We start from the raw sequence: 22,774 nt of genomic DNA, 5'->3' as shown, positions 1-22,774 counted from the left end.
CATGATAATGGATTGCCCTTATGTAATGTTTTACAAAGGGGGACACTTACCAGCTAGCACATTTGGTTCCTTGGGAGATGTGGGAACATATGTTTTTGGTTTCACTTTGGCTGTATGTGAAAATGTTCCTGTTCTTGGGACGTTTGTTTTTAGGTTACAGGAAGGTTCTGAGAACATTTTACTCTCGTTCTTTGAAGGTTTTCCTGGGAGGTTTTATTAACGCTCTGAGGTTATTTGGGTGTTTTTAAATAACTTCCTTAATACTTTCAATAAGACTGCTATCTTATTTGGGGTTAACTTTTTTAAATAGGACCCTTGGACATTTATTTTCTGAGGCAATAACCATGCAAACACATTTTTTTTTTGTGACCAGTAAGATTCAAACCTATAATCTTCTGTTTTATATCCATGGAATTAGTCCATGGAATGATTTTTTATGCATACAAAGCTGTTAATTTCAGTCTATTCAAACAGACCCCATTTCAAAGGAAACAGGCACTCATTAATCTTGTGGCCAGTTAGTGGGTGTGGCCAACACACTTGAACACACTTAACAAGATAGAGGAAAGAGAGTTTTATTGATGCTGAGAACGGGATGTATATGTTTCTAAATAGGAAGTGGCTCCTAATCCATGACCAGATTTTTATTTCTGAGGCTTCATATCCATTAGTGGGAAATCTTGTGGGAATTTGTGTAATGGGTGCGTGTTGGTGGCAGGGAAGTCAGGCGCAGGAGAATCGAACTTGGTATAAACAGAGTTGTTTAATCAGTGCTTCACAAAACTCCAAAACCAAAATTACAAATAATAAAAATGTGTAATTTTGGGACCAGTCATCATGCCCGAAACTGGATTAGATAAAGCTTGATAAATCAGAGTTAAATAACAAAAATATGATATTCACAATGTCACTAAGCGAAAAACAAACAACCAAAACAGCAATAGCTACTACAATGTCAAAACATTATTTTATCATGAGTTCAGTACAATGTGCTTGATTTTGCAGACCCACGACTAGGGTGTATCGTCATTAGCTAGCTAGCTAACGTTCATATGCTAGCCAGCGTTAGCTACCTAGCTAGCAAGCTCTAGTCTATTCCAATGGAAACTGATGCATCCCTGGCTAGCTAGATGACCAGTGGTGACAGTGTGGTCCGTGTATGAGATTCAAGGCCCTAATAAGTACCATCGTGCAGAAATAGCAAAGAAAATACAGTTTGATGATCTAGCTATGTTAGCTAGTAAAGTATAATTTAAAGAAGATGCGAACTAGCTTTGCATGCATGGTAGGATCAGTGTTGTCAAAAATGGTAGACCCTCTAGTGTTGTCAACATTTCAACCAGGACGGACTGTCCTATGGGACGCAAAAATGCCGGCACATACACAGATACAGCTCTCATGCAATGCAGTCAGTACACATTCATTCACATAGCCATGAGCGAGCATGTTGTGAAGTTTAAAGTAGCTAGATGTGTCATCTCCATGAGCTAGCTATACATCTTGCTGTCACACAAAAAATGCATACAACAAAATATCACTCAATACATTGCATATTGGTCCACAATTCCTCGTAGTTCTGGCACAGGAACAAAGTGAAGACAGTTTTCAGGGACCTACCAGATCACAAAAACAGTGAGCAGAGAGGGGGAGATAACAAATAATGGTTAGGGAGAAATCAACCAAAAGACCACTAGATGTCATCGTATACAGACAGATCAAATTGATTTCAACAGTACTTGATAGAGTCCACTCGTTTGCTGCACTGGTGTAAAATCTCACTTTTGCGTAAGATTTGTATATTAACATATGTGGGACATTTTGGAGAACACTTCTTATTTTATATAAAAAAATATATAAATATTTTTTGTGGTATCCAATTGGTAGTTAAAGTCTTGTCTCATTGCTGCAACTCCCGTACGGACCCGGGAAAGGTAGAGAGCTATGCATCCTCTGAAACACAACCCAACTGCACTGCATCACTGCATCTCAGCGTCACTACAGACAACCTGGTTTGAATCCAGACTATATCAGAACCGGCCGTGATAGGGAGTCCCATAGGGCGGCGCACAACTGGCCCAGCGTCGCCCAGCGTCCCTCCATCTGTATGTGCCGGCATTTTTCCATCATTATAAATAAGAATTTGTTCTTAATTGGCTTGCCTAGTAAAATAAAAAATGCCCCCTTTTTTAAAATTTAACTAGGCAAGTCATTTAAGAACAAATTCTTATTTACAATGACAACCTAGGAACTGTGGGTGAACAACAGATTTTTACCATGTCAGCTCAGGGATTTGACCTAGCAACCATTTGGTTACTGGCCCAATGCTCCCAATGCTCTAACCACCACACCAGTGTGTTGGAGTAAACAGCTTGCAACCATGTCAGCATACATGCACCACAAGAGTCACTAGAGCACAATGGGACAAGGACATCCCTGCTGGCCAAACCCTCCCCTGACCCAGATGCCCTACCCCATGGGTGTCCCAAAGCTAGGACTGTGATGCAGTGCCTTAGACCACTGCACCACTCAGGAGACCTCAGAAAACACTTCTGTTAGACACATACATACCACAGGAGGTTGGTAGTACCTTAAATGGTATCAAATACATCAAACATGTGGTTTCCTTGTGTTTGGTGCCATTCCATTCGCTCCATTCCAGACAGATATTTAGTTTCAGAATTATTTATAATTAAGTTAGGGTCAGGGATAAGGGTTTGTTTAAGGTAAGGGTTAAGGTAAGGTCAGTTTTAGATGTGGTTAGTCTTTTTGCAAGTCAGCAGTGTCCTCTAAAGTAAATGTTGAGTGTTGACACATTCTCAGTAAGGTGTGCTGAGAGACACATTTTATACAAAAGCTTTTGCACACATTCTAATGAAAAATAGCTGTAAAGAACTGAACAACTGAAAAAGAAATACGATCCTGAAACAGCAATTAGGCTTTCAAACTTCACTCTGCACACCTTTGAATTACCGATGTGACTGAGCGCCTTGGTTTTGTCAATGTTGTTTCCACTTCATTACCATGAATAGACGTTGAATTGACGTATGTGCTCAGTGGATTATTTGTCCGCTTTGGCCACAGGACAAAAAGCAAGAAAACAATTGATGCTCGAACTAAATCATACCTCAGATGTGCCCTTAAGACACTTCAAAAACCAAAGTATTCCTAAAATATCCAAAGCTGATTCAAGTTATTACACATTGTACACAATTGTTGCTAAATGAATAGGCCTGGCCACAGACGTGACTGTATGACAGTTATAGCTTAATAAAATCCTTCGTTCCTGATAGCTTTTCTGTTATAGTCTTTTTTATCTGAAAAGTCACGTTCTCTCACTGAGCCTATATCAGTCTGCCTTTATATAAAGTATACACACCAAGGAAGTCACCTATTCTCCAGAAAGCCCCTGAAAAAAGTCCTATTGGAAACAGTTGAAAGCACACATGCACATGAATCCCAATGTAAGGAAAGCATTCCTGACATCATGGGTTTGGATGCTCTTGCCGCCGCTGGCAGTCGGCGCTCCTCAACATGAGAGCACATTTTCAGGCTTTGTTAAAAAGGAATAGAAGTCGAAGGTATTCACATGATTAGAAACAGACTGAGTTTGTGTGTGTGTGTGGGGTGGGGTGAGAGAGAGAGAGGGGTATAAATCTTGGTTGCTTGGCTGGATACTGGCAAGGTGTGCCAACTTCCCTCTCTGAGACTGGTGCAGAGTTAGAGGACCAGGTGTGTGTGCACGTCTCTGCCCACACGTAGTGTTTCTATGTCCATGTCTTCATACCATCCAGACACATACCAGTCTCAGCACATATTCACATACCCAGACAAACACCTCTAGACACACTGAGGGGTCTGTCAATGTGTTTACACTGAAGATGATGAAATGCCAACACCTCTTCCTGGCTATCATGGCCAGACTGTGAGTTAACGAAGTGTAAATGTGTGAAGAGGGGAGGAAGATGAGGTGATAAATGACTTTTCCCTCTCATTAAGCCAGTTTAAAGAAGACACTGTTTTGTGTTTCCTGGTTACGGTGTCCACTGTCCAATCAGAACCCTACGCATACGGTTCCGTCATCTTTACTCACGGCATGATAGAAAATATATGTGTACATGAACCCACTCCCTGCTCAAACAAGGGCTACAGTTTGGACTGGTCTTGGTTCCTAGGTGGCGGTGCCAAAAGATATCCCCTGTTCTTTCCTGCTGTGCCCCTGTAAACTGGTTGCTGCAACAAAAACTCCTGAAAAATGTATTTTAGCCATATGACCAATCATGATTGGTTGTGGTACAGTGATGTAATGTTTATACCTACTTCCCTTTAAAATCTAAGACACTGTATATCACAGCGCTTAAAATCCACATTTATTTCAACCACATTTATAGACTCCATTTGATTCAAGGTTAGTGGGTGGGCAGTAAAGCTTTAGAAGATTCTTCACTCATTAAGAGCAGACTCAGAGTACTTAAACAGCATCTCTTAAAGCAACTCGTGTTAAGTGCTGCTTATTTGTGCTAATGGTCTCCATTCTCCTTCCCTCCCTCTATCCCTACCTCCTTTTCTCTTTCTTTTCCTCTCTTTCTCTCCCTCAATTTCCCACCCTCTCCCTTCTCTAGATGTGGATGAGTGTCAGGCCATCCCTGGGCTGTGTGCAGGAGGTAACTGTATCAACACAGTTGGCTCCTATGAGTGTAAATGTCCCGCGGGCCATCGCCAGAGTGACACCAGCCACAAGTGCGAAGGTGAGTTACACGCAGCTCTCAAACTTAACCCCTGTAGTAATACCATATTATTATACACAATATATAACAAACTGCAATGCATTACTTACACTGAATTCATGTAATGGAAAACATATTGGCCATTTTAGTAGGCTTAGCTAACTGAACTCAGTGCCTCAGTTAAGAATTAGAGGAAGGATTTTGAATTGTGAGCATAGATCCATTGTTTTGCTTTTTTGCCAGGGTTTTGTTATGCACTATTATCAGTGTTCTGAATACTTTTGCCAGACAGTCAGTGGCGATTAGCTTCTGTGGTTATCTGGTCACTGATATGGAAATACACACACACACACACACACACACACACTCACTCACTCACTCACACACACACACACACACACACACACACTCTCTCCAGGTCGCATTGCTATATGTTGATTGGGTGGAATTTAAACAATGCATAATGAAGACAGACAGGCTGAGGCACTTTGCAAGGTGGGGGCTGTAGGCCTTGGATGGGTTCCTAGTCTTTGTGGAGGTTGGAAAGAGCTCTGGGACTATTTCAGCCAGAGGTATTTCACCCACTTAACTACACTGTCTGATGTGCTGTCTAGGAGTATAGTTGTGTACACTTTGTTTTCCCCTCTACCTGCCAATCACTATTCTCAGTCCAGTTAGTGGCTCAAAAGGAACTTGTACTCTAACATCATACTGTACCATACAAGTACATACCAAAGTAGTATACTATACCTTAAAACCTCACAACAGTTTAGCTTCAATCTGGAGTTTGCATGCCGAACTCACTGAATTACAGTACGCACACACATCTCATGTTAGGCTTGAGTCCTTATTAAACCAGCCCAGCAGGAGAGAAGGAGTACATAACCACTGACTCAGCAGGGTTATGGTGTATAAACCATCCCCTTGCTCCTCTCAGGCAGAGAGAGGCATTGTAATAATCACTGACCTTTGGGACTCATTAAGTCTAGGGTTTTGTGATAGCAAATTCATCAGGCACCCCCTCATAATCGGAACACAACTTGAGTGCGATAAAAATAGTCTACATTTAATTTTTACTATGACGTCTGCAGTGCATGACTGAACGAACCAAGTCTCTGACCCGGGGAAAGAACATTTAAAAGTCCCGCCTCTTGGCATCGGATACATTTTTATGCAGGTTTCAAGCTAATTTCAAGGTTTCAAGCTAATTTCCTAAAGTTCTACACATTTCTACACAAAACGTCTCAGTTTTAAAGCTTAAAATGCAGTCAGTGCATTTATGTACAAAAATAACATTTGGGGGAATAGTTTTGAGTTGAAAAATATATAATTGTACTGTGGATACCAATATCCCTGTGAGTCTTTCAGGCCCATGTTGCCCAGGGTTAGGAACATAAATTGCAGATTAATAATATTACTTTGTGTTGTTTTCACAATTGAAACTTATTCAACTTATGGGGTGGCAGGGTAGCCTCGTGGTTAGAGTGTTGGACTAGTAACCTAAAGGTTGCAAGTTCATATCCCCGAGCTGACAAGGTACAAATCTGTTGTTCTGAACAGGCAGTTAACCCACTGTTCCTAGGCCACCATTGAAAATAAGAATTTGTTCTTAACTGACTTGCCTAGTTAAATAAAGGTAAAATAAAAATTCCATGGATCCCGTTGTTAATCTGTTGTTAGCAATGCCTTCGGAAAGTCTTTAAATTTTGTTACGTTTCAGCCTTATTTTAAAATTGATTAAATATAATGTTTATCTCAGCAATCTACACACAATACCTCATAATGACAAAGCGAAAACTGTTTTTTAGATTTTTTTGCAAATGTATAAAAAATAAAAACAGAAATAGCTTATTTACATAAGTATTCAGACCGTTTGCTATGCGACTCGAAATTGAGTTCAGGTGCATCCTGTTTGCATTTATCATCCTTGAGATGTTTCTACAACTTGATTGGAGTCCACCTGTGGTAAATTAAATTGATTGGACATGATTTGGAAAGGCACACACCTGTCTATTTAAGGTCCAACAGTTGACAGTGCAACTTAGAGCAAAAACCAAGCCATGAGGTCGAAGGAATTGTCCATAGAGCTCCGAAACAGGATTGTGTCGAGGCACAGACCTAGGGAAGGGTACCAACATTTCTGCAGCATTGAAGGTCCCCAAGAACACATTGGCCTCCATCATTCTTAAATTGAATATGTTTGGAACCACCAAGACTCTTCCTAGAACTGGCCGCCCGGCCAAACTGAACAATCAGGGTATAAGGACCTTGGTCAGGGAGGTGACCAAGAACCTGTTGATCACTCTGAGTTCCTCTGTGGAGATGGGAGAACCTTCTAGAAGGACAACCATCTCTGCAGCACTCCACGAATCAGGCCTTTCTGGTAGAGTGGACAGACAGAAGCCACTCCTCAGTAAAAGGCACATAACAGCACGCTTGGAGTTGCCAAAAGGCAACTAACGACTCTCAGACCATGAGAAACAAGATTCTCTGGTCTGATGAAACCAAGATTGAACTCCATGACCTGAATGCCAAGCGCCACGTCTAGAGGAAACCTGGCACCATCCCTACGGTGAAGCATGGTGGTGGCAGCATCATACTGTGGGGATGTTTTTCAGCGGCAGGGACTGGGAGACTAGTTAGGATTGAGGCAAAGATGAATGGAGAAGAGTACAGAGAGATCCTTGATGAAAACCTGCTCCAGTGCACTCAGAGCATCAGACTGAGGCAAACATTCACCTTCCAGCAGGACAACAACCCAAAGCACACAGCCAAGACAACGCAGGAGTGGCTTTGGGACAAGTCTCTGAATGTCCTTGAGTGGCCCAGCCAGAGCCAGACTTGAACCCGGTCAAACATCTCTGGAGAGATCTGAAAATAGCTGTGTAGCTGCACTCCCCATCCAACCTGATAGAGCTTGAGAGGATCTGCAGAGAAGAATAGGAGAAACTCCCCAAATAAATGTGTGCCAGGCTTGTAGAGTCATACCCAAGAAGACTCGACGCTGCCGAAGGTGCTTCAACAAAGTACTGAGTAAAGGGTCTGAATAAATATATATTTTTAATGAATTAGCAATAATGTCTAAACTTGTTTTGCTTTGTCATTATGGGGTATGGTGTGTGTAGACTGATGAGGGAAAAAACAATTTCATAAATTTTACAATACGGCTGTAACGTAACAAAATGTGGGAAAAGTCAAGGGGTCTGAATACTTTCCGAAGTAATAATATACTCTTGTTATATATTCTGGCCACGGACCTCCGCGGACCCCACTTTGAAAACTCTTGCGTTAAGTGATAGGGCAGAACATGACCAATATTAGGTCCTTTACCCACCTCACTCCTCACCCAGTCAGTTCCAGAAGAGGCTGGTGGGAGGAGCTAAAGGAGGACGGGCTCATTGTAATGGCTGGAAGGGAATGAATGGTAGGGTAGCAAACATATCAAATGTTTGACTTCGTTCCTTTTATTCCATTCTAGCCATTAAAATGTGTCCATCCTTCTATTGCTCATCCCACCAGTTCCTTCTGGTCAGTTCCCAGGGCTCCACTCCCTAATATAATCCCTCAACTAACATATAACCACTGCTAGACCACTGATGATTCCCTATTGGGTGATGGAGAGAAACTCAGGCTCTGCTCAAATAGTTTGGAAATCCTTCCTTCCTTCCTTCCTTCCTTCCTTCCTTCCTTCCTTCCTTCCTTCCTTCCTTCCTTCCTTCCTTAAAGAAGGAGAGAGTTGGTCTAAGAGTTATGTTGGTACTTTTCTTTTGCTTTTACTTATCCAATCACTTTCCAATCTGTGATTAGTAAAGGAAGGAAGGAAGAGTGCATTTTTTGAACAGGGCCTGGGTGTCCAGTAACAGATGTAGAGAGAGAGATCAGCTGGGGGATATCAGTAGACCCTGAGGGTCAATGAAGGGTTAGAAACAGTCATATACCTGGAGGAAACTCAAAATAAAATAAAAATGTATTGGTCGCATACTCAGTTTAGCAGATGTTAGAGCAGTTGCCGCTAAATGCTTATGATAAGTGCACAAATAATTAAAAAAATATGTATTTAAAAATTCACTATGCAGAAATCGCTCCACCATTTCCGGGTTGCTAAAATTATAATAATTTGCCTAATTTCAGTTTATGTGACAAAACAAGCAAGTATAGTCTACCGAATCATTGTACCATCTAAACCTCTGTTAAAAATATTTTCAATAACCAAAAATATTGTATTTTCAGGAGTTTGAAGCTGGTGTACAAACCCGAAAGTAAAAGACTAAACTTAAAACGGGAAGCATAGAAATAGCGTACATAGAACATATATACCACTTCTTAGAATTGCTTTCAATGAGAATGACAGATCTATAACTCACATTCTATGTGAATTTTGTCAGGTCGCCCAAAAAGATACATATTGCAGCTTTAAAAAACTAAACCAGTTATGTAACCCAAATAGCACTGTGACAGTAATCCAAATGCCATCTATACGTATATACACCGGATGAATTTACACAAGATATACTAAGAATAATATGGTCAGCAGTAGATATATTACCGTGAGCTATATCAAGAAATCTCGTATATACATATGTAACAGTATAGACTTTACGTCAATCCCCTCGCCCCGACCTGGGCGCGAACCAGGGACGCTCTGCACACATCAACAGTCACCCTCGAAGCATAGTTACCCATCGCTCCACAAAAGCCGCAGCCCTTGCAGAGCAAGGGGAACCACTACTTCAAGGTCTCAGAGCAAGTGACGTCACCTATTGAAAAGCCACTAGCGTGCACCACCGCTAACTAGCTTGCCATTTCACATCGGCTACACATACATATGCTGTGTGTATAAGCAGTGTAACTAAAATGCTATGTACATTAGCAGAAGTATTAGAGTGAGCTATGTCAAGAATACAGTATTTAAATACACAGTACAAAACCCCATAGCAAAATGGATAGAATTGCAGGAAATTAGCTTCCGGACCAGATTCCGGAATATAAATATATACACTACCGTTCAAAAGTTTGGGGTCACTTAGAAATGTCCTTGTTTTTGAAAGAAAAGCAAATTTTCTGTCCATTTAAAATAACATCAAATGGATCAGAAATACAGTGTAGACGTTGTTAATGTTGTAAATGACTATTGTAGCTGGAAACGGCAGATTTTTTATGGAATATCTACATTATCAGCAACCATCACACCTGTGTTCCAATGGCACGTTGTGTTAGCTAATCCAAGTTTATCATTTTAAAAGGCTAATTGATCATTAGAAAACCCTTTTGCAATTATGTTAAAAACTGTTGTTCTGATTAAAGAAGCAATAAAACTGTCCTTCTTTAGACTAGTTGAGTATCTGGAGCATCAGCATTTGCGGGTTCGATTACAGGCTCAAAATGGCCAGAAACAAAGAACTTTCTTCTGAAACTCGTCAGTCTGTTCTGGTTCTGAGAAATTAAAGTATTCCATGCGAGGAATTGGCAAGAAACTGAAGATCTCATACAACGCTGTGTACTACTCTCTTCACAGAACAGTGCAAACTGGCTCTAACCAGAAAAGAAAGAGGTGTGAGAGGCCCCGGTGTCAAATTAGTTGGTCATGTGATGGCGGCTGTCCTATCACAGTCCCACTGAAATGCTTGATTGTGCTATGGTCTTATGATGACTGGAGGCCTATTGTCTGGACAAGCAGGAGAGGTGACCTATGCCCTGTAGTCTTTGAAGCCTGGTGGAGTGAGAGGCAGCGTATGGGGGTGGAGGTCCTTGAAGGTTATGTAATTACAGCCCCAAGCTTGAGGCTCCGTACATGGGATTTGCTTGGGCCAAGGTGGGGGTTGAATGGTGGATGGGGCAGCTTTTAGGGAACATTGTGTTTGAACTTACGTGGGGCAGTCAATTTTAGTTTCAAAACATCAAGCATTCCATAGCCCATTAAAGGGTAGAGAATACTGAGTTGAACCATCCATAACTGGGACCGAGAGACTGAAAAAACGCTTCTATCTCAAGGCCATCAGACTGTTAAACAGCCACCACTAACATTGAGTGGCTGCTGCCAACACACTGACTCAACTCCAGCCACTTTAATAATGGGAATTGATGGGAAATTATGTAAAATATATCACTAGCCACTTTAAACAATGCTACCTAATATGTTTACATACCCTACATTATTCATCTCATATGTATACGTATATACTGTACTCTATATCATCTACTGCATCTTTATGTAATACATGTATCACTAGCCACTTTAACTATGCCACTTTGTTTACATACTCATCTCATATGTATATACTGTACTCGATACCATCTACTGTACCTTGCCTATGCTGCTCTGTACCATCACTCATTCATATATCTTTATGTACATATTCTTTATCCCCTTACACTTGTGTGTATAAGACAGTAGTTTTGGAATTGTTAGATAGATTACTTGTTGGTTATTACTGCATTGTCGGAACTAGAAGCACAAGCATTTCGCTACACTCGCATTAACATCTGCTAACCATGTGTATGTGACAAATAACATTTGATTTGATTTGAATGTCCAGATACCTAAAATAGCACAGCTCTGAGATTGAGCGATTCAAACCCCATTTTGTTCGGTTAAGACATCACAGACCACCATCTGTTTTCCAAAGGGAAAATGGGTTTCAAAATGCCTTCCAAGCTTATGCACCAACATGGCCTCATGTTCCTGTGGAGCTAACCTTGGAGCTGTTAACATGTCAGGGAGGTAGTTCTTCTAGGCCAAAGCAATCGACCTGATTTCATAGTTGTTGATGTTTTTTCCTCTCGTTTTTTGCCCCCTCATTTTCCTTCGATAAATACAGACTACTGGCCCAGGACCAGCTGTTAGCGCTAGAACAAAGAAACACTTACAGAGCAGAGATGATTTTAGTGTTATATTGCAAGGGTCGGAAACTTTCCTGTAAATTTCCTGGAATTTTTCTGGAAATTTTCCATGGGAAGTTAAGCCCTGGAATTTGGGTAATTTTGGTTAAATTCATCAAAAAAGTTAGCTTATAACAGTGAACCTTTTTTGTGGGATACACATAAGGCAATTCTAAGTATTGTGGCATATTTTGGTTAAACTATCCCAAATTCAATGGAATTGCAACCCTCTGCATGCGCAGTGCGTTCTTCCATCACATGTGCAGTGCACTCTTCCATCACATGTACAGCTGAATCTCAAGATCTTGCACAATAATGAGATGCTATTGAGCTCACACTACTGCACTGTCTGAGCCAAGGACTACATGCTTTCCGGTAAGTTTTGATTACAATACTGGGTGGGGTGAATATATCTTATATGAAATACATACTTTTTTGTTAACTAGTAAATAGTAGCCTACAGCAAAGTGTGTTTAACTCATTTCTAGCTTGTTAACAATTTCTGCTAGTTCGTTTTTGCTACCATGTGGGGTTTAGCTTGCTTGAGCCTGCTACCTGAGGAGTGTTAATTCACCTGTTTCCATACATATTTCATTTTAAAACATGTATCTTTTCAATGGAGTTGTTTAATCTAACTGCTTAACTATTTATCTGTACATGGAATTGTATTTGTTGTTTTTTACTCATTTTTTTCTAATCTTTACAGGAAAATGCCACGGGCACTATCTGATGTGTGGTGACATTTCACTGCAGCTAATGTAGCAGGAAAAGCTGTGTACGTTTGCAAATAATGTGCCAAATTATATGTGAAGAATGCAACAAAGATGCAGAATCATCTGGCCAAGTGCATAAAGTTCCCTCAGCTCTCACAACAAGCAAACTCTGACAAAAGTCCCTCTACTTCTATTTGAGGTGAAAATGATGAATCAGACACCTTATCGATAGCAACAGCTCATGGTCCTCCTGGAATCAGATGTTTTTTTGACTCAATAGAGGAACATAGTCAGAGAAATGCTGATGAATGTCTTGCTCGAGCTGTGTATGCAACTGGTTCACCTCTGATGCTCACAGGCAATGTGTATTGGAAGAGATTTCTGAATGTTCTTCGCACAGCATACACCCCTCCAATCAGACATGCTTTATCTACTCATTTGCTGGATGCAGAGTTCAACAGAGTTCAAGTGAAGGTCAAACAAATGATAGTTGAAAGCAGACGTATTGCAATCATCTCTGATGGGAGGGTTGAATGTTTGTGGAATAAGGAATAATTAACTACATCATCTCCACCCCTCAACCAGTATTCTACAATTACACAGACACAAGGGACAACAGACACACCGGTCTCTTCATTGCGGATGAGCTAAAGGCAGTCATCAATGACCTTGGACCACATAAGGTATTTGCACTGGTGACAGACAATTCTGTGAACATGAAGGCTGCTTGGTCTAAAGTCACACCCATTGGCTGTGCTGCTCACACATTGAATCTGCTCCTCAAGGACATCATGGAACTGAAAACAATGGATACCCTCTACAAGAGATCCAAGGAAATGGTTAGGTAAGTGAAGGGTCATCAAGTTATAGCAGCAATCTACCTCACCAAGCAAAGTGAGAAGAATATGAGCACCACATTGAAGCTGCCCAGCAACACCCGTTGGGGTGGTGTTGTCATCATGTTTGACAGTCTCCTGGAGTGGAAGGAGTCTATCCAAGAAATGCCCATATCACAGTCTGCTGATATGGACAGCCCCATCAAGAGGGTCCTCCTGGATGATGTATTGGAACTCCTGAAACCTATAGCAGTAGCCATTGTACGGATTGAGGGAGACAATGTCATCCTGTCTAATGTTCAGACTCTCTTTGCAGATGTAAGAGTAGAAATCCGTACTGCCCTGCCCACTTCACTGTTGCTCCAAGCAGAGGAAACTGCAGTTCTGAAATAAATCAAAAAGCATGAAGACTTCTGCCTGAAGCCCATATACGTTGCAGCGTACATGTTGGACCCCAAGTATGCTGGCAAGAGCATCCTGTCTGGTGCAGAGATCAACAAGGCCTATGGTGTCATCACTACCGTGTCTCGCCACCTTGGCCTGGATGAGGGCAAGGTTCTTTCCAGTCTGGCGAAGTACACTTCCAAGCAAAGGCTTTGGGATGGAGATGCAATATGGCAGTCGTGCCAACATATCTCATCAGCCACCTGGTAGAAGGGACTTTGTGGATCTGAGGCTCTTTCCCCTGTTGCCTCCATCATCCTCCAAATCCCACCAACATCAGCCGCCTCAGAGCACAACTGGTCCTTGTTTGGGAACACACACACACACCAAAGCATGCAACAGGCTGACCAGCCTGACAACGAGCCATCCTCAGTTTGGAAAGTGACAGATGAGTCTGATGTTCAAGAGGTGGACATTGAGGAGGTCCAGGGAGAAGACACGGAAGCCTGAGAGGAAGACAACCAAAGCTTTAGTTTCTAGACTATCAATTTACAGATGAATGTTGAAAATGTTTTTGGGAGATGCGATGGATCATTGGGTGTCATTCAATATTCCCTTTCTTTTGTTGTTCAGTGAAATCATCCCATGTGAAGAGTCAACTCTTTTAATTAAAGTTAAATTTGTAACTAAAGCATTTTTTTGATTGGAAGGATTGGAAGGATTTATTAATTTGCAATTATGTCTACTTATGATAAGGTAAAAGGTGTATTTTTCTGTCTCCATATGATATGGTAAATATATCCAATGCAAAGAACATTACATTTAAATGGTAATAATATTAATTTGCATATATTTCCGTTAATTCACATATATTCCCGTTAATTCCCACAGAAAGTTTCCACCTCTGAATATTCCTCAAAATGTGCAACCCTAACACACACACACACACACACACACATACTGTACAGACATACACAGTTACACACACCCACACACACACATATACACTTTCTCACACATGCAGAGACCGACACACACACAGCTCTCCATGTCTGAGCTGTGTAATGTCTGCTCCTATTCAGAGGGAATGCTGACTCCACGTTTATTTTGATACTTTTTTATATATGACTTGAGGATAACCTTTTACCACTGCAGTCAGACAATAGTCAGCAGGGGACCCAGTGGCTCTTAACTTTCCACTGTGTGCATCATCACACACACACACACACACACACACACAGCCCAATAGACAGCGTTCATGCATACCCGCCAACTACTCACACACATTTACGGCATGCCACCACGTGTCTCACACACCACGGTATACACACACGCATGCTGTAATTTGACCAAATAAAGGTAATTATGTATGTGTATAGATAAGTGGTAGCACGTCATAAAAACCCAATGCCGTCTGGAAGCTCATAGCAGTGAGAGGCCTTTTCATGTGTAAGGTAATATACTGTAATACACCACACAGAGGAGTAGACCCTGCCAAGTCCTGGCTAACTCACACACATACACACAGGCGTGTGCACACACACATAAACACACACACACACACACACACACTAGCTCTTTACTGCTGACTCCCAGGTCTAATGTAATCTCTCTGGGGCAGTTGAATTTCTCTCATGGTGTGTGTGGGAAAAACTCACCATTTAAACCTCTTAAAATCTACCACAGGTATGAAGTCCACTGAGGTGTGTTGGACATTGATAAATGTAGACCAGTGTGAAATAAAGTCATTTGGCAGAAAATGAACCTAGACATTTTCCATTTGATCGCCTCCTCTCTTCAGACCTGGACTCAGGTTGTCTTGACTGAGTCTGGCGGTAGATCCTGCTCTTGTCTGTAGAGTTATTATGAATAGTGATCATTTGAGGCCCTCGAGTGCATTTTGACAGATGGGATATCATCCACTTCTTCAAATATTTTCGATAGATCCAAAGACTTTGAACAGCTGCTATAAAGGAAAAGCAATTCTTCCAAACAATGCCTGTGACAGGGTTTTGATTTACTGTGTGTGATGAAGCTCAGGGGATGCTCTATCTCCAATGATCTAAGTGTTTGTGTGTGTGTTTCAGATATTGACGAGTGCAGCACTATCCCAGGAGTGTGTGACGGAGGTGAATGCACCAACACAGCCGGTAGCTACGTCTGCACCTGTCCCCGTGGTTACATCACAAGCACTGACGGTGCCAGATGTGTAGGTGAGTTACCACTGCCCCCTCCAAACACACCCACCCCCTCTCTCCTTCCCCCTCCTGTTAGCCACTGACTGCTCACATCTGGACTTCTCCCTCCTGTCCTCCTGTGACTAGTGTTCTGATGAGTCAAGAAGTTCTGCAGCAGGTCTTGACTGCTGTTATAACATTTAGCATTAGCACCTCTGACTCACACCCTGAAACACTACCAGGTGTTAATGTAGAGAGCCTGCAATCACCAGCAACTGCTTTTAAACAGCGTCCGAATGGGAGTCCAATAACTGTCCTTCATTCAAGGCCCCACTCATAGTTGTCTTTCATTCAAGGCCCCGTCCATAGCTGTCCTTCATTCAAGGCCCTACTCATAACTGTCCTTCATTCAAGGCCCCACTCATAGTTGTCCTTCATTCAAGGCCCCGCTCATAACTGTCTTTCATTCAAGGCCCCGTCCATAGCTGTCCTTCATTCAAGGCCCTACTCATAACTGTCCTTCATTCAAGGCCCCGCTCATAACTGTCCTTCATTCAAGGCCGCGCTCATAACTGTCCTTCATTCAAGGCCCCGCTCATAACTGTCCTTCATTCAAGGCCGTGCTCATAACTGTCCTTCATTCAAGGCCGCGCTCATAACTGTCCTTCATTCAAGGCCGCGCTCATAACTGTCCTTCATTCAAGGCCCCGGTCATAACTGTCCTTCATTCAAGGCCCCGCTCATAACTGTCCTTCATTCAAAAAAATAATAATTCAAGGCCCCGCTCATAACTGTCTTTCATTCAAGGCCGCGCTCATAACTGTCCTTCATTCAAGGCCGCGCTCATAACTGTCCTTCATTCAAGGCCGCGCTCATAACTGTCCTTCATTCAAGGCCCCGCTCATAACTGTCCTTCATTCAAGGCCGCGCTCATAACTGTCCTTCATTCAAGGCCCCGCTCATAACTGTCCTTCATTCAAGGCCGCGCTCATAACTGTCCTTCATTCAAGGCCCCGCTCATAACTGTCCTTCATTCAAAGACCCGCTCATAACTGTCCTTCATTCAAGGCCCTGCTCATAACTGTCCTTCATTCAAGGCCCCGCTCATAACTGTCCTTCATTCAAGGCCCCGCTCATAACTGTCCTTCATTCAAGGCCCCGCTCATAACTGTCCTTCATTCAAGGCCGCGCTCATAACTGTCCTTCATTCAAGGCCCCGCTCATAGCCAAGCAGAACCTCTTGATTACTTTAAATGAAAAGTTGTGCGCCCCAAAGTCTACCAGGCAGTAGAATGCCATATTCAAATTCTCTTCCAGATCAAGGTTTTGTTGGCCCCCCGCTCTCTTTGGCACGCAATCAATTTTTTCATCATCTGTTGAAAATCTCTGCTGTACTTGTTTGTTGTCTTTTGACAAAAAAGGGAAATAGGGTGGAAATGCCAAGGGAACAAAGAACAGGGTCAACGTTGATCTGACAAGGAGGCCTCTGTTCTCTTCTGTTCTGCCTGGCCTGGTTGTGTGGCAGATTGTTTAGCGTCAAAGGTAGAAGGCATCTGGACTCACTTAGAGGCCTGCAGGAGAACAAAGCTGACACCACCACGACAACAAGCAAGACAAGACAGAAAGAGTGGGAGGAGAGGAAGAAAAAAACATCAAAACGATCCGCTTTCTCTGTTGTGGGAAGTGAAGGAGGAGTGGGAAGAGAAGGAGGAGTGGGAAGAGAAGGAGGAGTGGGAAGAGAAGGAGGAGTGGGAAGAGAAGGAGGAGTGGGAAGAGAAGAAGGAGTGGGAAGAGAAGGAGGAGTGGGAAGAGAAGGAGAAGTGGGAAGAGAAGGAGGAGTGGGAATAGAAGGAGGAGTGGGAAAAGAAGGAGGAGTGAGAAGAGAAGGAGGAGTGGGAAGAGAAGGAGGAGTGGGAAGAGAAGGAGGAGTGGGAAGAGGAGGAGGAGTGGGAAGAGAAGGAGGAGTGGGAAGAGAAGGAGGAGTGGGAAGAGAAGGATGAGTGGGAAGAGAGGGAGCAGGGGGAAGAGAAGGAGGAGTGGGAAGAGAAGGAGGAGTGGGAAGAGAAGGAGGAGTGGGAAGAGAAGGAGGAGTGGGAAGAGAAGGAGGAGTGGGAAGAGAGGGAGCAGGGGGAAGAGAAGGAGGAGTGGGAAGAGAAGGAGGAGTGGGAAGAGAGGGAGCAAAGGGAAGAGAAGGAGGAGTGGGAAGAGAAGGAGGAGTGGGAAGAGAAGGAGGAGTGGGAAGAGAGGGAGCAGAGGGAAGAGAAGAAGGAGTGGGAAGAGAAGGAGGAGTGGGATGAGAAGGAGGAGTGGGAAGAAAGGGAGCAGAGGGAATAGAATGAGGAGTGGGAAGAGAAGGAGGAGTGGGAAGAGAGGGAGCAGAGGGAAGAGAAAGAGGAGTGGGAAGAGAAGGAGGAGTGGGAAGAGAGGGAAGAGAAGGAGGAGTGGGAAGAGAAGGAGGAGTGGGAAGAGAAGGAGGAGTGGGAAGAGAAGGGGAGTGGGAAGAGAAGGAGAAGTGGGAAGAGAGGGAGCAGAGGGAAGAGAAGGAGGAGTGGGAAGAGAAGGAGGAGTGGGAAGAGAGGGAGCAGAGGGAAGAGAAAGAGGAGTGGGAAGAGAAGGAGGAGTGGGAAGAGAGGGAAGAGAAGGAGGAGTGGGAAGAGAAGGAGGAGTGGGAAGAGAAGGAGGAGTGGGAAGAGAAGGAGGAGTGGGAAGAGAGGGAGCAGAGGGAAGAGAAGGAGGAGTGGGAATAGAAGGAGGAGTGGGAAGAGAAGGAGGAGTGGGAAGAGAGGGAGCAGTGGGAAGAGAGGGAAGAGAAGGAGGAGTGGGAAGAGAAGGAGGAGTGGGAAGAGAAGGAGGAGTGGGAAGAGAGGGAGCAGAGGGAAGAGAAGGAGGAGTGGGAATAGAAGGAGGAGTGGGAAGAGAAGGAGGAGTGGGAAGAGAGGGAGCAGTGGGAAGAGAGGGAAGAGCGAGAGCAGAGGGAAGAGAGGGAGCAGAGGAAAGAGAAGGAGGAGTGGGAAGAGAGGGAGCAGTGGGAAGAGAAGGAGGAGTGGGAAGAGAGGGAGCAGAGGGAAGAGAAGGAGGAGTGGGAATAGAAGGAGGAGTGGGAAGAGAAGGAGGAGTGGGAAGAGAGGGAGCAGTGGGAAGAGAGGGAAGAGCGAGAGCAGAGGGAAGAGAGGGAGCAGAGGAAAGAGAAGGAGGAGTGGGAAGAGAGGGAGCAGTGGGAAGAGAGGGGGCTGAGGGAAGAGAGGGAGGAGTGGGAAGAGAGGGAGCAGAGGGAAGAGAGGGAGCAGAGGGAAGAGAAGGAGGAGTGGGAAGAGAGGGAGCAGAGGGAAGAGAAGGAGGAGTGGGAATAGAAGGAGGAGTGGGAAAAGAAGGAGGAGTGAGAAGAGAAGGAGGAGTGGGAAGAGAAGGAGGAGTGGGAAGAGAAGGAGGAGTGGGAAGAGGAGGAGGAGTGGGAAGAGAAGGAGGAGTGGGAAGAGAAGGAGGAGTGGGAAGAGAAGGATGAGTGGGAAGAGAAGGAGGAGTGGGAAGAGAGGGAGCAGGGGGAAGAGAAGGAGGAGTGGGAAGAGAAGGAGGAGTGGGAAGAGAAGGAGGAGTGGGAAGAGAAGGAGGAGTGGGAAGAGAAGGAGGAGTGGGAAGAGAGGGAGCAGGGGGAAGAGAAGGAGGAGTGGGAAGAGAAGGAGGAGTGGGAAGAGAGGGAGCAAAGGGAAGAGAAGGAGGAGTGGGAAGAGAAGGAGGAGTGGGAAGAGAGGGAGCAGAGGGAAGAGAAGAAGGAGTGGGAAGAGAAGGAGGAGTGGGATGAGAAGGAGGAGTGGGAAGAAAGGGAGCAGAGGGAATAGAAGGAGGAGTGGGAAGAGAAGGAGGAGTGGGAAGAGAGGGAGCAGAGGGAAGAGAAAGAGGAGTGGGAAGAGAAGGAGGAGTGGGAAGAGAGGGAAGAGAAGGAGGAGTGGGAAGAGAAGGAGGAGTGGGAAGAGAAGGAGGAGTGGGAAGAGAAGGGGGAGTGGGAAGAGAAGGAGAAGTGGGAAGAGAGGGAGCAGAGGGAAGAGAAGGAGGAGTGGGAAGAGAAGGAGGAGTGGGAAGAGAGGGAGCAGAGGGAAGAGAAGGAGGAGTGGGAAGAGAGGGAAGAGAAGGAGGAGTGGGAAGAGAAGGAGGAGTGGGAAGAGAAGGAGGAGTGGGAAGAGAGGGCAGAGAGGGAAGAGAAGGAGGAGTGGGAAGAGAAGGAGGAGTGGGAAGAGAGGGAGCAGTGGGAAGAGAGGGAAGAGCGAGAGCAGAGGGAAGAGAGGGAGCAGAGGAAAGAGAAGGAGGAGTGGGAAGAGAGGGAGCAGTGGGAAGAGAGGGGGCAGAGGGAAGAGAGGGAGGAGTGGGAAGAGAGGGAGCAGAGGGAAGAGAAGGAGGAGTGGGAAGAGAGGGAGCAGAGGGAAGAGAGGGAGGAGTGGGAAGAGAAGGAGGAGTGGGAAGAGAGGGAGCAGAGGGAAGAGGGAGCAGTGGGAAGAGAAGGAGGAGTGGGAAGAGAAGGAGGAGTGGGAAGAGAGGGAGCAAATGGAAGAGAGGGAGCAGAGGGAAGAGAAGGAGCAGAGGGAAGTGAAGGAGGAGTGGGAAGAGAAGGAGGAGTGGGAAGAGAGGGAGCAGAGGGAAGAGAGTGAAGAGAGGGAGCAGTGGGAAGAGAGGGAGCAGTGGGAAGAGAGGGAGCAGAGGGAAGAGAGGGAAGAGAGGGAGCAGTGGGAAGAGAGGGAGCAGAGGGAAGAGAAGGAGGAGTGGGAAGAGAGAGAGCAGAGGGAAGAGAAGGAGAAGTGGGAAGAGAGGGAGCAGTGGGAAGAGAAGGAGGAGTGGGAAGAGAGGGAGCAAAGAGAAGAGAGGGAGCAGAGGGAAGAGAGGGAGCAGAGGGAAGTGAAGGAGGAGTGGGAAGAGAAGGAGGAGTGGGAAGAGAGGGAGCAGAGGGAAGAGAGTGAAGAGAGGGAGCAGTGGGAAGAGAGGGAGCAGTGGGAAGAGAGGGAGCAGAGGGAAGAGAGGGAGCAGTGGGAAGAGAGGGAAGAGAGGGAGCAGAGGGAAGAGAGGGAGCAGTGGGAAGAGAGGGAGCAGTGGGAAGAGAGGGAGCAGAGGGAAGAGAGGGAGCAGAGGGAAGAGAGGGAGCAGAGGGAAGAGAGGGAGCAGTGGGAAGAGAGGGAGCAGTGGGAAGAGAGGGAGCAGTGGGAAGAGAGGGAGCAGAGGGAAGAGAGGGAGCAGTGGGAAGAGCGGGAAGAGCGAGAGGAGAGGGAGCAGAGGAAAGAGGGGGAGCAGAGGGAAGAGAGGGAGCAGAGGGAAGAGAGGGAGCAGTGGGAAGAGAGGGAGCAGTGGGAAGAGAGGGAGCACAGGGAAGAGAGGGAGCAGAGGGAAGAGAGGGAGCAGGGGGAAGAGAGGGAAGAGCGAGAGGAGAGGGAGCAGAGGAAAGAGGGGGAGCAGAGGGAAGAGAGGGAGCAGAGGGAAGAGAGGGAGCACAGGGAAGAGAGGGAACAGAGGGAAGAGAGGGAGCAGGGGGAAGAGAGGGAGCAGAGGGAAGAGAGGGAGCAGTGGGAAGAGAGGGAGCAGAGGGAAGAGAGGGAGCAGAGGGAAGAGAAGGAGGAGTGGGAAGAGAGGGAGCAGAGGGAGGAGTGGGAAGAGAAGGAGGAGTGGGAAGAGAGGGAGCAGAGGGAAGAGGGAGCAGTGGGAAGAGAAGGAGGAGTAGGAAGAGAGGGGGCAAAGGGAAGAGAGGGAGCAGAGGGAAGAGAGGGAGCAGAGGGAAGTGAAGGAGGAGTGGGAAGAGAAGGAGGAGTGGGAAGAGAGGGAGCAGAGGGAAGAGAGTGAAGAGAGGGAGCAGTGGGAAGAGAGGGAGCAGTGGGAAGAGAGGGAGCAGAGGGAAGAGAGGGAAGAGAGGGAGCAGTGGGAAGAGAGGGAGCAGAGGGAAGAGAGGGAGCAGTGGGAAGAGAGGGAAGAGAGGGAGCAGTGGGAAGAGAGGGAGCAGTGGGAAGAGAGGGAGCAGTAGGAAGAGAGGGAGCAGTGGGAAGAGAGGGAGCAGAGGGAAGAGAGGGAAGAGAGAGAGCAGTGGGAAGAGAGGGAAGAGAGGGAGCAGTGGGAAGAGAGGGAGCAGTGGGAAGAGAGGGAGCAGTGGGAAGAGAGGGAGCAGAGGGAAGAGAGGGAGCAGAGGGAAGAGAGGGAGCAGTGGGAAGAGAGGGAAGAGCGAGAGGAGAGGGAGCAGAGGAAAGAGAGGGAGCAGAGGGAAGTGAAGGAGGAGTGGGAAGAGAAGGAGGAGTGGGAAGAGAGGGAGCAGAGGGAAGAGAGTGAAGAGAGGGAGCAGTGGGAAGAGAGGGAGCAGAGGGAAGAGAGGGAGCAGTGGGAAGAGAGGGAAGAGAGGGAGCAGTGGGAAGAGAGGGAGCAGTGGGAAGAGAGGGAGCAGTAGGAAGAGAGGGAGCAGTGGGAAGAGAGGGAGCAGAGGGAAGAGAGGGAAGAGAGAGAGCAGTGGGAAGAGAGGGAAGAGAGGGAGCAGTGGGAAGAGAGGGAGCAGTGGGAAGAGTGGGGGCAGAGGGAAGAGAGGGAGCAGGGGGAAGAGAGGGAGCAGAGGGAAGAGAGCGAGCAGTGGGAAGAGAGGGAGCAGAGAGAAGAGAGGGAAGTGTAGCCTGATTGGGAAAACGAGCTACAGGCCGTATGGTATAGCATCTCTCTCTCTCTCTCTCTCTCTCTCTCTCTCTCTCTCTCTCTCTCTCTCTCTCTCGCTCTCTCTCCCCAAGGGGACTGACAATTTCTCTCACACTCCCTCTCCTTCCTCCCCCAGCTCTCTGTATTTCTCCCCCTCCCCTCCAGGCCCTTTTTATCTCATCCATCTGTCTCGTGTAATCCGGTGAACTGTCCCCGGGAACAACTAAAAGTGCGCTGTGATATCAGGGCCTGTCTGACACATCCCACCATATGTCCTCAGCTACAGCCAGACTCATGCTGTGGCTGGCTCCCCTGTTTGCTTGGGTGTGTTTTGCAAGTGGGAGGTAGACTAAGAAACTACCCCCCTCCTCCCCCATCCATCAGATTACATGAAGTGAGCGGGGGGCTCCAGGTCC

General features: G+C 45.7%; 1 protein-coding gene across 1 annotated transcript in view; it reads left to right on the top strand.

Moving 5' to 3' along the window:
- Positions 1-22,774, top strand: part of LOC135524574 (fibrillin-2-like) — a 133,132-nt gene that overhangs the window by 34,485 nt on the left and 75,873 nt on the right. The window contains exons 8-9 of the mRNA XM_064952237.1: positions 4,620-4,745; positions 15,624-15,749. Coding sequence (XP_064808309.1) covers positions 4,620-4,745; positions 15,624-15,749 — 252 coding nt within the window. The remainder of the gene's footprint in view (positions 1-4,619; positions 4,746-15,623; positions 15,750-22,774) is intronic.

The sequence above is a fragment of the Oncorhynchus masou genome, chromosome 31 (genome assembly GCF_036934945.1).
Source record: "Oncorhynchus masou masou isolate Uvic2021 chromosome 31, UVic_Omas_1.1, whole genome shotgun sequence".
NCBI classification, from domain to species: domain Eukaryota; kingdom Metazoa; phylum Chordata; class Actinopteri; order Salmoniformes; family Salmonidae; genus Oncorhynchus; species Oncorhynchus masou.
The sequence above is the reverse complement of the archived record's forward strand: the minus strand, read 5'-3'. Positions and strand labels throughout refer to the sequence as shown.